This window comes from Mesoplodon bidens (assembly GCF_964165515.1).
Source record: "Mesoplodon bidens genome assembly, chromosome: X".
In the NCBI taxonomy this organism is placed as follows: domain Eukaryota; kingdom Metazoa; phylum Chordata; class Mammalia; order Artiodactyla; family Ziphiidae; genus Mesoplodon; species Mesoplodon bidens.
In genome coordinates, this window is record NC_138163.1 from 77742067 (window position 1) to 77754927 (window position 12861).

Here is a 12861-nt window from a genome sequence, read left to right on the forward strand (position 1 = left end):
ACAAAATCTACATTGTATCAAAATACTTAACTGACAAATACAGATGATAATTTCAACAAGAACATGAGAGCAACATTTGCCTTGGAAGAATTGTAATATGGGTAATCTATCAATTAATCTCAGTTTATTATGACAGTCTTCAAAAATAAAGGGAAAAGTACAGTGAAGTCCTTCTCGGCTCCAAAGGGAAAATGCAGTACATTCTACACCAGCTTTCCTTCCTTTCCCTGAATCTTTGCTGACTTCTGTCAGCTTTGGTTCTTTCTAAGAAACAGGCTTCTGTTCTTTTCTGCTTTTTTTTTTAAACAGAAGCCCACAACAGCTGCCTATGGGGCAGGATTATAATTAATCAAGTAATCAGCCAGCCACCATTGTTAAAATGTTTTAATATCAATGTAAAATGAGATCAGGGTTTTACAAGCAAGTTTCAGAACATGAACATCCTTTCCTAAAATGACTTATCTTCCTTTCAGAAGCCTAAATATGAACACATATAAATCTTAGGGATTTTTTTAATATCATGGTATTTTTCCCATTTTAATACATCTACAATTGACCAACATGTAAAAGAACTAAGTTCCAAATCAAAGGCCTCTAGTAGAAACATCCAAATTAAAAATGAAGCATTTTAATTTACTTATTGGCCATACGCCCAGCAAGAAACCATCCTTTCCCCCACACCTCAGAAAAATCACCACCAATTCATTTCTAGGGCATTGATGGCATTAACAGTATTTAGCCCTTCCTTGTCAGCATCCAGACACCCCTGGTTCAATCTAAGCAAATTAACGTTACAGTTCCAGTTGCTGGAAATGCCCCACCATCATCTTCACTGCATTACACTTGACAAGGCACCTACCAACAATGCACAGGGTAGGAAGTGAGCCATGAAGAACATAATGGCTTGAACGAAGAGCTAACTGTATACCCTGGATCTGCCAACTGAGTGAGGACATTAATGGAAACGTAAAATTCTATGAGGCATTCTTTTTTCATCCTCTCCAAGTTACCAATGTGTATTGTACTAGGAAGTAAAGAGTAGAGGAAGGTGACAACAGCCACATACATGAAATCTCCCTAGAACTAAAAGCAAACTAAACAAAATGCAAACTAGAGTGGGCCAATGAACTGACTCCCATTTGGGTTTTATTTGTGGCTGCAAGCAACCTCTAAACTGAGGTTCATAAATTAGGGAACAGTTTCAATGCACTGATGGATCAGCAATTTGCATAAGAACATTATTAAAATATTTCTGAAGAGTTGCGTGTGCTTCATTGCTGAATTTGGTGCCAACGGTCAAGAAATAACTAAATAAAAAAACAAACCTCAAGTATTTCCTTTTAATATACCTACTTCCAAAATTTACAAAGTATCTTTCACACAATTTTCTGTCATTCCTCAAGTGAATTAGTCAAACAGGTAGAAACTCATAACGGTAATATTACACAGTAGAATAATTTTCCTTCAATAACTTAGTCTGTTCCAAAGTATTTCTGTCCAAAATGTGTAGGTGCAACAGGATGAACTTCAGTAGTTAAAATTGTGATCTCTGGAAACTCTTGAATGATTGATTTGGCACCTTCAAAAAATAAAAGAGAATTGTCATTATGGCAGAATTTTTGATAACATTACTTGGAATTCAGTAATTTTATAATCAGTCACTAGGTCAAATATTGACAGACCAAGAGCAATGACCTTTGGACACATAGTCAGACTTGGTTAATCTCTTAGTTTATATAATGTCTGTATCTGAAAAGTTTTGATAGTAGTCAAACTATGTTTCCACCCACTCACTAATAAATTCTTAGAATCAAATTGTTTTCTATCCAAGATTTGAAAAGTATATTCAGTTATAGAAACTTTTCCCCTGAAGAGTCTTTTTTTTGTTTTATTTTAAAGGCAGCTGGAATACAGAGAATACAGTCCTTTCTGGAAGCAGGATCATACATAAGATGCTGGTTTCTCAACTGGAACACTGTTGAAACAAGTGCAAAGACTTCTTTGTTATGTTAGAGAAAGCTAGCTTTTGAGAAGTTATGACTCTAGCTTGGGTTGGGAGGAGATGGAGGAAGAAAGGAAAGGGACTAGCTAGGATGCCAGTCAAACTAAAAAGCCATAGCAAGGCTGCCACAGAATAAGATCTTTTCATCTATAATGTCAAAGAATTAGTATACTCTTCTAATGTATACTATTACAACTAACATGGTTACTTTTCTACTCCCAAAGACAGAAAACCCAATAATTATTTGGTTATCTCAATGTTTACAATGCCACCTCTGTTATATGGATGGATAACCAAGCAAATTACCCTTTGTCACCATCAACATTTGAACTACAGGTAATTTTTATTATGAATCAGCAAAATAATCAATGGCATACTAAACGCAGCCCTCCCAACTGGTTTCTCTGTAGCCTCTTCAGGGTTGGCTGAGACTTGGAACCTTTGGAAATGAGGAAACGTCCTAACTAGAAGCCACATATTTCTCTTTCTTTTTGATTATGAAACAAATACAAATTCATTGTAGAACATTTGGAAAATAACAAAAAAAAACTTAAAAAAGAAAATGAATCACTTAGAATCCCACCACCCTAAGACAACCACTATTAATATTATGTGATTTAAAATGAAAATTGAAATAGTATTGTGCATCTGTCTAGCCTTTCATGCTGAGGAAAGATTTATTAGGTCCCATCTTAATCCAAGTCTGATTTTGGTAGTCATAATAGTCATAATTTGTATTAGTCATCTCTAAATTTGGTGATGACATTTTATACTATTCTAATGCTGTTGTTTATCCTGCTCTTACATTTACCAGACTTTTTAATGTCATTAAATATATTTTCAAAAACATGATCTAACAGTTATATAATATTACATTCTTTGAATATACAGTTGACCCTTGAACAACATGGGGGTTAATCCACATATATAACTTATAGTTGACCCTCTGTATCTGCAGTTCCTCTGCATACATGAATTCAACCAATGATGGACTGTGTAGTACTGTAGTTTTCAGTATTGAAAAATATCCATGTATAAGTGGACCAACGCAGTTCAAGCCCACATTGTTCAAGGGTCAACTGTATATTTATTTAACCATTTCCAAGTAAGTCATTTATATACTTTCAAATTTTCTCTTACATGAAATACAGCTCTACAGTGACTATCCTAAATGCTGAATTTCTACATGCCTTTATCATTATTTTCTTAGGATACTTTCACAATCATCTTAGATTACATGGCAAAAAAAACCTAGGGTCTTAAATTAGGCTTACCTCTCTCAGGAAATGGAGGACACAAGTTCTTTCACTGTGCCCTTTGAGCAGAAGTCTAACTTTACAAACTTTTGATCTTTGCTTCACACTGCAAAGCTTACTTCAGTAAGACCACAGGGCTAGCTAGAACCTCGAGTTTCTTGCTGTTTGAGAGCAGTTTTCAGGCTCAGGTGGGGAGCCAGGAGAAATAGTGACCTTTCAGCCATTTGCAAGCTCTACTCAAACAGGGCCACCTTGAAAACAACTGCAATCCCCTTCAAGGGAGTTAGTTCATACTTCTCCATTTGAATTTGAACAACAGTAGAATGGTGTAAAGTATTACCAATAAGCTTAGAGATGACAAACACAAGTTATAACTACCAAAATTCAATTTGGATTTAATGTGGAAGCAAATGAACTTTTCCTCAGGATGAGAGGCTGGGCAGATGTACACTTAACCACCCCATGACCATCCAGAGCATGAACTCACCATGAGGAGTGGAGAACAGACTGAGTAGGATAATAACACTAGGTTGAACTCCATGTTCTATGAGAACCTTTACAGCTTCAATTACAGTATTTCCAGTGCCTGAAATAAAATGACAACCAAATGCATTGGCAACTTTAACATTCATCTCAAAATGTCTTTGAGTTTCTTCGAAGTAAAGGCAGTTTAGTAATGTAATATAAGATACTACTAGACACCCTGAGAAGACCATAATTCAAAAAGAGTCATGTACCACAATGTTCATTGCAGCTCTATTTACAATAGCCAGGACATGGAAGCAACCTAAGTGTCCATGAACAGATGAATGGATAAAGAAGATGTGGCACAACCTAGAGGGGTGGGATAGGGAGGGTGGGAGGGAGGGAGATGCAAGAGGGAAGAGATATGGGAACATATGTATATGTATAACTGATTCACTTTGTTATAGAGCAGAAACTAACACACCATTGTAAAGCAATTATACTCCAATAAAGATGTAAAAAATAAATAAATAAATAAAAATTTTTAAAAAAGATGTGGCAGATATATACAATGGAATATTACTCAGCCATAAAAAGAAACAAAATTGAGTTATATGTAGTGAGGTGGATGGACCTAGAGTCTGTCATACAGTGAAGTAAGTCAGAAAGAGAAAAACAAACACCGTATGCTAACACATATATATGGAATCTAAACAAAAATGGTTCTGAAGAACCTAGGGGCAGGACAGGAATAAAGACGCAGATGTAGAGAATGGACTTAAGGACACGGGGAGGGGGAAGGGTAAGCTGGGACGAAGTGAGAGAGTGGCATGGACATATATACACTACCAAATGTAAAACAGATAGCCAGTGGGAAGCAGCCACATAGCACAGGGAGATCAGTTCATTGCTTTGTGACCACCTAGAGGGGTGGGATAGGGAGGGTGGGAGGGAGATGCAAGAGGGAGGAGATATGGGGATATATGTATATGTATAGTTGATTCACTCTGTTATAAAGCAGAAACTAACACACCATTGTAAAGCAATTATGCTCCAATAAAGATGACAAAAAAAAAGATACTACAAGACAAAGTTTCATTTGAAGGTGCCTGTTTTTTATCAATGATGTTATTTTCAATAACAGACATAACCCATATACTTTTCAGTTTTCAAATGCACAACAAGCCCTAAATTCGTTCAGTATTTGAGATATCAAATATAACATGACCCACCACCCCCAACCCCAGGCTCTGAGTAAGCTTTGGAAACAGACTAGAATAGGAAAAAAAATATTACCTCCAAAGAGGATAAATCCTTGAGAAAATCATTGCTATACTCATTGGGCTAGAGAAGGGACATATTTCAATGTATTTTCTGTGTTCTATATATTTTGCCTCATTAAATCCTTTGCCTCAATGTGTTGATTTTAAGATAGAAGTTTTTGGAGCTAATAAAGTTTGACTAATGTGTATTCTCTTATTACACAATAAAAATTCCCCAGAGAACTGCCCAGGGCAACTCCAAATCAAACTGAGAAAAACAAAAAACACATTTAGAAACGGTTTTCGCCTTTATAGAAGGGTACCTAGAAGGCAGGCACTAAGTTGAATTTAAACCCTAACCAAAGGTTACAAATTAAACACAAGCCACTCACTGAGAATCGGATACATCAGAAGGACTTTTCTCCTATAAATGTCTGGGGGGAACTTGGCATAATATACTTTGGCTCTTTGTGTCTCCTCATCACTCTGAATCAGGATCTTTCCAATTCGTATGGATCGACAGCAGTCTCGTAAACCTTGTTCCATTGCCTCACCTTGAAGAAGGAAATAAAAAAGAAGGAAAGAGGGATTAGGAGGAGATACAGTGAAAGTCCAAGAATAGGCCAAAGCAGAGTTTTTGACTGTTATTAATACAATAAATAAAGACATTGTCAAAATGGAAGCAATTCTTCTTAAGCTAACAGCTTTTACTTCTGATATGCTCATATTTTATACTTAGTTCAGGTCAATGAAACTAGGATAAGCTAGTTTTATTGCTGGCTTGCAAGTTTTAGAGCTGTCATTCTTCCATGATTACAGTAAATAAAGTGTTTTATTAAGCTGCTCCTTGAACTTTTCTAATATCAGGAACATTTACTCCTATTATTTTAAAGAAACTGTGTTACTTTCATCTGGCAAAAATATAAAATATTTATGGAAGAATGGGGGCTACAGACAAAAGGCTCTCCATTTAGATTAAGCTGGTGTCAAGAGATATCACTTAGACCCAGCAATGACTTCAGTGGCAGAGGCTTTATTGGCAAACAGTGAAAAAGGAATATATGTTCCCTCTCCCCCCTAGAGAACCACAACCAACACCACCACCACACCCTTGGTTTCTGAACACAGAGCTATTTTTGAGTCTGAATTCCTTTAAGGAAGTGTTTGCCAAAAGTCAACCATTTTCATACCATCGTCAAGATTTTAGGCCACATCAAAATTCTACTTGTATGGTTATTTACTTAATATTTTTCTTTAAATTAACTGTTTTTGTTTACATTTATTTTAAAAGGAAACTTTATATCACTAGTGAAAATATAAAAACGGTTTCTTTCTATTAGGTATGAAAATCAACCAATAACTATTAAGGTTAAAAACACCCTGTCTAGGCATCACCCCAAGGTCATCCTGTATACACTAGGGGTGCGAGGATCATGCTGCTGCCTTTAGGGCAGAAGCTGGACTAAAACAGAAGAAATTGTGCCTTAAAAGCCCATCTCCATTGTCTTCACCAGTTTTAAAAGGTTGAACAGCATTGTCCTGAAAATCCTATCTTTGCTTAAGAGCTACCTTCTATAAAAAAGGGAGCTTAAAGCTCCTATTTTATTGGAGATATTCAATTGTTCACAAACAGAACTTCATAGCCAGAGAAGAAAAGGGAATGTTTATATGTGAAATCAAAATCCTGGGACTTCCCTGGTGGTCCAGTGGTTAAGACTCCATGCTGCCACTGCAGGGGACACAGGTTGGATCCGTGGTGGGGGAACTAAGATCCCACATGCCGCGTTGCATGGCAAAAAAAAAAAATCTGTTTCCAATGCAAGCAAGTGGGGCTTCTACCATACCTTGGCTCTTGTACAAAGAATAATTAAGGAATTAAGCTGCTGAATGGAAATAATCATCTCCATGTAACAGGTATAGGTCCTAATTACAGGCATGTGATTTTGCTGCACAAAGGTTGGTTCAGAAGGACAATCGGTTGGACTCAAACACAAATATTTATAAGACTAGCAATTGGAAATACCTAGAGTTAATCACAGTTAAGTTCTTTTGCCTACATAGTCACATACTCATCAAATATAAAACTAAAAGTATTAAACAAGCCATTCAGTCCAGCTCCTGACAGGTTAGGGCTGTTCCTCACAAAAGAAATTAAAAAAACAGAACGAAGATTTTCTCTAGTTGGGTGCTCAGAGTTCTGCAGGCCTGAATTTGTGCTGTATTCCCTCAAAATTCAAGCTGCCCTGTTCTCTCCAAGATAGCATCATTGCATCCTCTTGTTCTCCCACCCTCCTCTGAATCTTTCAAAGCTGGCTTGCCCATGGGGATAGGCCACTAGGGAAAATGCTCTGCAGTTAAAATTAGCCAAACTCGGCAATACATAGGCTATGATTCCAAGGCACCATGAGGATAGAAAACACAGGTGGTGAGATTTAAGCTAAGGAAGGCTGCAATTGTGACAGACAAGACCGCCTCTCCTGGAAAATAGCAACTGCATCTATGCACGCAAAGAGACAAAGTCACACATATGCAAACCTACCGCTTCTCATTATGCTGACCCCACAGTTTCCCTTCTCAAATTTCACTCCTTCATACTTGTACCCTGTTGGGGAATAAAACCGAAGAATTTATCTTTCAACATTGGAGTGACCTACTTATTTAATAAAGTATCTAAGCTTTAAAGCAGATGGGTACAGAGCAACTCTTGTCCAGACATACTGTATAACATCTTAGGTTCCCTGTGAGAGTAATAAGAAGAGTCATGATTTTTCATATTTAATTTTTAATTCTTCATAAAAAACCTGTGGGAATAATTGGGAGAAGTAGACTTCATCGAGTGGGAACAGGCCTTATGATAGAATGATATTCACATACATGTTCCTCTAACTGAATTCAGATAAGAATTGTACTCCAAGAATGCTAGAAAGCCCATCAATTCAAACTGGGACCCCACTGTGAGCCACAGCAGAGAGCCTCCTCATTCCGGTCCCTTTTTATGAGCCTCCATTCTGCATTAAAAAGCAGAAGAGAAAGGTTGAAGTAATTATCAAGACATGTTCATGCCTTGGTCTCATCCTGAATTTGTATCAATTATGATGCAGCAAGTTCAGCCCCCAATTTTCATAAAATCAACCTTTGGATATAACAGTTTCCATTATTTACTAAAGAACCAAATCAGAATTTCAAATCCCTAAAATAGGGATCCTTGGTTTCTTTCTATTAGAGCAGAACAAAGCCCCTTCTCTAATCCTCATCATTTTTAGTTTTTCTTTTTTACTTTTCATCCTTTTACCTGGTGTTTCAATGCCAAACCAGCCCACCCATTTGTTAACACCAGAAGCTTCCCTACAGAAGTGAAGATAAGCTGCCAGCAATTCTTAGCTCTGGTCCCAATGTGCCATCATCAAAGGCAACACCTGCATACTGAAGAATATTTATTAACCTTTAACTTGAACTGACCAGCAAGCCATTAACAAAAGGTCATCCACATAAATTTCTTTGCTAAATATCTCCAAGTTTATTAAGTTGTTTAAAAGAACAGCTCCACATAGACTCCTCATTTTGCATACTGATTTACTCAGATTGCTTTTTTCCCATTTTCCCCCAATTCTATCTCAGAATTTTTATGAGGTGAATATGAGAGTAACAGCCCTGGTTACCTGTTGGAGTGGTCACCATGCATTCTTTATATGGTAGCTGATTCAATCCCTCTTCCACAACAAGTCTGATCTAGAGAGTCAAAGGAAGAATAAGTTGAGAACTTGCTAAGAATCTCCTGTTAGCTCTTAGCCTCAGGAGCTGAAAACTAGGCAAAAAGTCAGTAACATACTAGGCAAGGACTTAGCTTAAGGCAGTAGGAAGGGGGCCCCTATCATGTGTTAGATACAGAGATAGAAACAAATGCCAGGCTGCTTGCTGCTAGGTATCCAACCTCGGTTAGGCACATGATTGCCACTAAAAGGCTCAAGTATGCTTTCTGATTCTCATTCAGTCAGTCCAGGCTATATTATGAGAAATGCAAAACTACAGCAAGTGGCAAGAGTCATGGCAGGAACACTTGGAAGTAATATACTTCTCGCTACCCCAGAAATAGTGCTCACTGGCAACTTCTTTGCCTCGTTTAGTACTCTGGAATTGTTAAGTTGGATACTTTTTAACAAAGGCCCACCATAATGCAAAATAAAGCCTGAATTTCTTAGAAGGAAATAAATGAGTGGATGGGGCTGAACCAATTTACTGAACTTGAAGAAGGATCCAGTCGAATGCATTGAGACTTCCCAGCTTAAAAAAAAAAAGGCTCCTAATGATCTTAATATGTGGTACAGAGGAAAGAATCCATCAGAACTACTAGGAATAGCCTCCAAAAACCACCAGTTATGGTATTTCTATGACTACCCAGAGCCCACTACAAAAAGGCAGTGCTGAGTCTGCAAAGCACATTTTCTCCAATCAATATTACATTACTGATTAAGAATCAGGAACATCAGGGAGAAATGCCAGGCCCCATGCTCTGTTATCACAACAAAACATCCTGCTGCCATTAAAATGATCAATGCTAAATGGGCCAGCACTTTGCCAACCTGCAGCACCAGAGGGTCAAGGAAGCTCATGAATACTGTGTGTGTGTGCATACTCACCTCTAGCCACCACCTTCTGTGGAGGTTAATGTTTCTTATGAGCAAAAGGTACAAGGGAAGAAGAGGATCATTTTCTTTGAAGAGCCTAGTTCTCCTCCTAGTAACACTCCTCTAAAGAGTCTTACCTCCTGCCCATCTCCTGCAACTCTGGGACAGAAATTAGTGTGTCCAAGCCTTACAGGAGAACATAAAACCAGAAGAAGGGTGACTAAAATATAAAGAACTCAAGATCTGAGCGCCAGGAGAGCCAATCCTGACAAATTCAGGACAAAATTAATGTCCACTATAACAGGACCCTTGTGCTAGAAGAGACAGTGTACTAGAAATCCTCAACACTAGAAACCTCAACAGCTCCTGTCCCTACCACAATCACAACTGACCCTCCACACCCCCCACCCCCAATATCAGGACCTTCAAATCCAACTGCAGAGAACAGAGAGGTCCTAATTACCATCCTCTGAGGTGAATTATGCCCTGGGTCCTTATTATCTCATTTGACTAAGATATAATGCTTGCCCTTTCGGACAAGCATTTTACAATAACCATGAACTTAATTCCTATGTTCTCCAGAAAAATGGCACAAGGAGAGCAAAAGAAAGAGCAATCATTTTCTACCAGTGAACACAAGACCTCTGTTTTCCCCAGAGCAGCCACTGACACAATTGCCTTGAACCTGTCCCTTTGGTTTGATAAAAGCATAAACACAGAATAACCTAACTATCACTCCAAGAATGTCAACTACATTTATCTTGATGCAATCCAAGGATTATTACTGCCCCTGGAAGCTCAAATAGAAGTGGCCTTTGAACCAAGAATACTTAAAGTCAAAAATAGAACAGGAGTTGTCTACACTCTTTTGGAATAAAGATTTCCCTAGGGAAAAGGTAAATAAAGAGTTTCATGCCTGCTCCCACCAACACCATCACATTCCCTTTAATAGTCTATCTTCTACTATCTGATTATACCTATAAGCTTAATAAGTCACTTTTCTTTCTTTCCCAAACTAAATACTGAGAACAGTATTTAGATTGTAAACCCCGCGAGATCAGGGACCATGCTATATGCTTTACCACTGTATCTCCTCCCCCCACAACACAGTCTAGCACAGTGTCTGACTCACATGAGTTTAATGTATATTTCACGAACAGATGAATACTAATAACCACAACAGAATATGTCAACCTCATTCTAAGCACTGAACAAATTTAGATATAAACACAAGAAGTAAACAGGGCTTACCCAAGACAGCCCAATTTGGCCTGAGATCCTCTCAGATGACACTAGCCAAACAGAATTGGGCTTGATCAATCCTTAACAGGAAGTCCCTGAGCGTAGATAGTACAACTTAGTATCTCACGTGTGAGGATACTACAGAAAAGAAGAGGCAAAATAGATATCCAACCCCATGTAAACTACAAGCTAGGTATTAGTTTTTCTGCATTCGATGGATCCCATAAGGGTAACTACTAGGTCTTTTACATCTTTGGTTCCCTTTTAATTTACTTCAGTTCACTGCCCTAAGAGGAGGCATTTAAGGCCCAGGATCAGGTTACCAAGATCCACTTGAAAGGTAGTGAGTGGTACCTCAGAACTACAGAGAATGAGTTCATGGACAATGCTTTGAGGTGAATGGGACTGAAGCAGAGCTTTAATGAAACAGTAGAAACAACACTTGCAAAGCCTAGCAAGATGTGGGTTACTTGGTAAAATCTCTCTCGACCCCAGAATGCTCTAGAACAAAAAAGCCCCTTGGCCTACTATGATTGTATCAATAGGAACAACAATTAAATGAAAATGGAAAGCCTCCATCCACCTACCAAACGATCCGCAGAAAACATGAAGTCCCCTCTACTGGCTGTCCTAAAAAAAAAAGTACAAGTTTTAGTCTAGATTAGAGCTTTAAAGTGAAATATTACTTAATATATATAGTAACTCTGATATTAAAACATATTACATGCTAAAATCTTAAAAGCTTACCTGTAACAGACCATTACTGAGACAAGATATTTTTCACTAGGTGTAGCAGGGTAACTGAGGACATGGGAAAAGACGTGACCCAACAGTCGGCTCACCTAACAAGCTGGGTGCGTGAGAATGTTTCAGGACTGCAAGCAGTACTGATTGCCCTGGGCACTGATCCACGCATGTCCTTGGTATAATTGGAAACATAAGAAAGTAAGGAGGTGCATTGCTTAGATGTTCAAGGATGACACAGCCTGTGAAAGAACCTTTTTGTTTTGGATAAAACTTAAATAAATATGCTATAGTGGACTGAGGGCTTTGCTGTTTTGCCTGAGCGAGCTGCAGCCCGCTACCACTGTGCTTTAATGCATACATCTCATGTGTTGGACTCATTTTCGTCCCTGACTGAACAACTACAACAACTAGGATACAGGAACCTAAATGGAATGACTTGGTAAATATTATTGAAAATGCTCATTTGATATTAACACTAGAGAGAGTAATTGAAAAGATCATGTAGCCTCCCACTGAACTGCCCAAGTATATACTCTTCAACAAGGAGATGAACAAGTTCCCCCTGGAAGATGGCAGCAAGTCCAGAGCTCAAGTTAAGAAAAAAACCTTGCAGTGAGAAAACCAGGTTCTCCCCATTCTTGCGCACCATTCACCTTGATCTAAAACCCTATTACCAATATTAGTAACCCATCTATTGATGCTTTGTCGCTAATCCTTTTTTCTTAACATCTTTATTGGAGTATAATTGCTTTACAATGGTGTGTTAGTTTCTCCTTTATAACAAAGTGAATCAGTTATACATATACATATGTTCCCATATCTCTTCCCTCTTGCGTCTCCCTCCCTCCCACCCTCCCTATCCCACCACTCTAGGTGGTCACAAAGCACTGAGGTGATCTCCCTGTGCTATGTGGCTGCTTCCCAAAAGCTATCTATTTTACTTTTGGTGGTATATATATGTCCATGACACTCTCTCACTTTGTCACAGCTTACACTTCCCGCTCCCCATATCATCAAGTACATTCTCAAGTAGATCTGTGTCTTTATTCCTGTCTTACTCCTAGGTTCCTCATGATATTTTTTTTCTTAAATTCCATATATGTGTGTTAGCATACGATATCTGTCTTTCTCTTTCTGACTTACTTCACTCTGTATGACAGACTCTAGGGCAATCCACCTCATTACAAATAGCTCAATTTCATTTCTTTTTATGGCTGAGTAATATTCCATTGTATATATGTGACACATCTTCTTTATCCATT

The 12861-nt window shown here is 38.1% G+C and overlaps 1 protein-coding gene across 1 annotated transcript in view; it reads right to left on the bottom strand.

The window, feature by feature from the left end:
• Nucleotides 1–369: 369 nt before the first annotated feature.
• The window catches only part of UPRT (uracil phosphoribosyltransferase homolog), a 30667-nt gene continuing 18175 nt past the window's right edge, over nucleotides 370–12861 (bottom strand). Inside the window, exons 2-7 of the mRNA XM_081223197.1 lie at nucleotides 11440–11482; nucleotides 8645–8714; nucleotides 7525–7587; nucleotides 5378–5539; nucleotides 3746–3844; nucleotides 370–1579 (exon numbers count right to left, since the gene is read on the bottom strand). Coding sequence (XP_081079323.1) covers nucleotides 1473–1579; nucleotides 3746–3844; nucleotides 5378–5539; nucleotides 7525–7587; nucleotides 8645–8714; nucleotides 11440–11482 — 544 coding nt within the window. The 3' untranslated portion in view covers nucleotides 370–1472. The remainder of the gene's footprint in view (nucleotides 1580–3745; nucleotides 3845–5377; nucleotides 5540–7524; nucleotides 7588–8644; nucleotides 8715–11439; nucleotides 11483–12861) is intronic.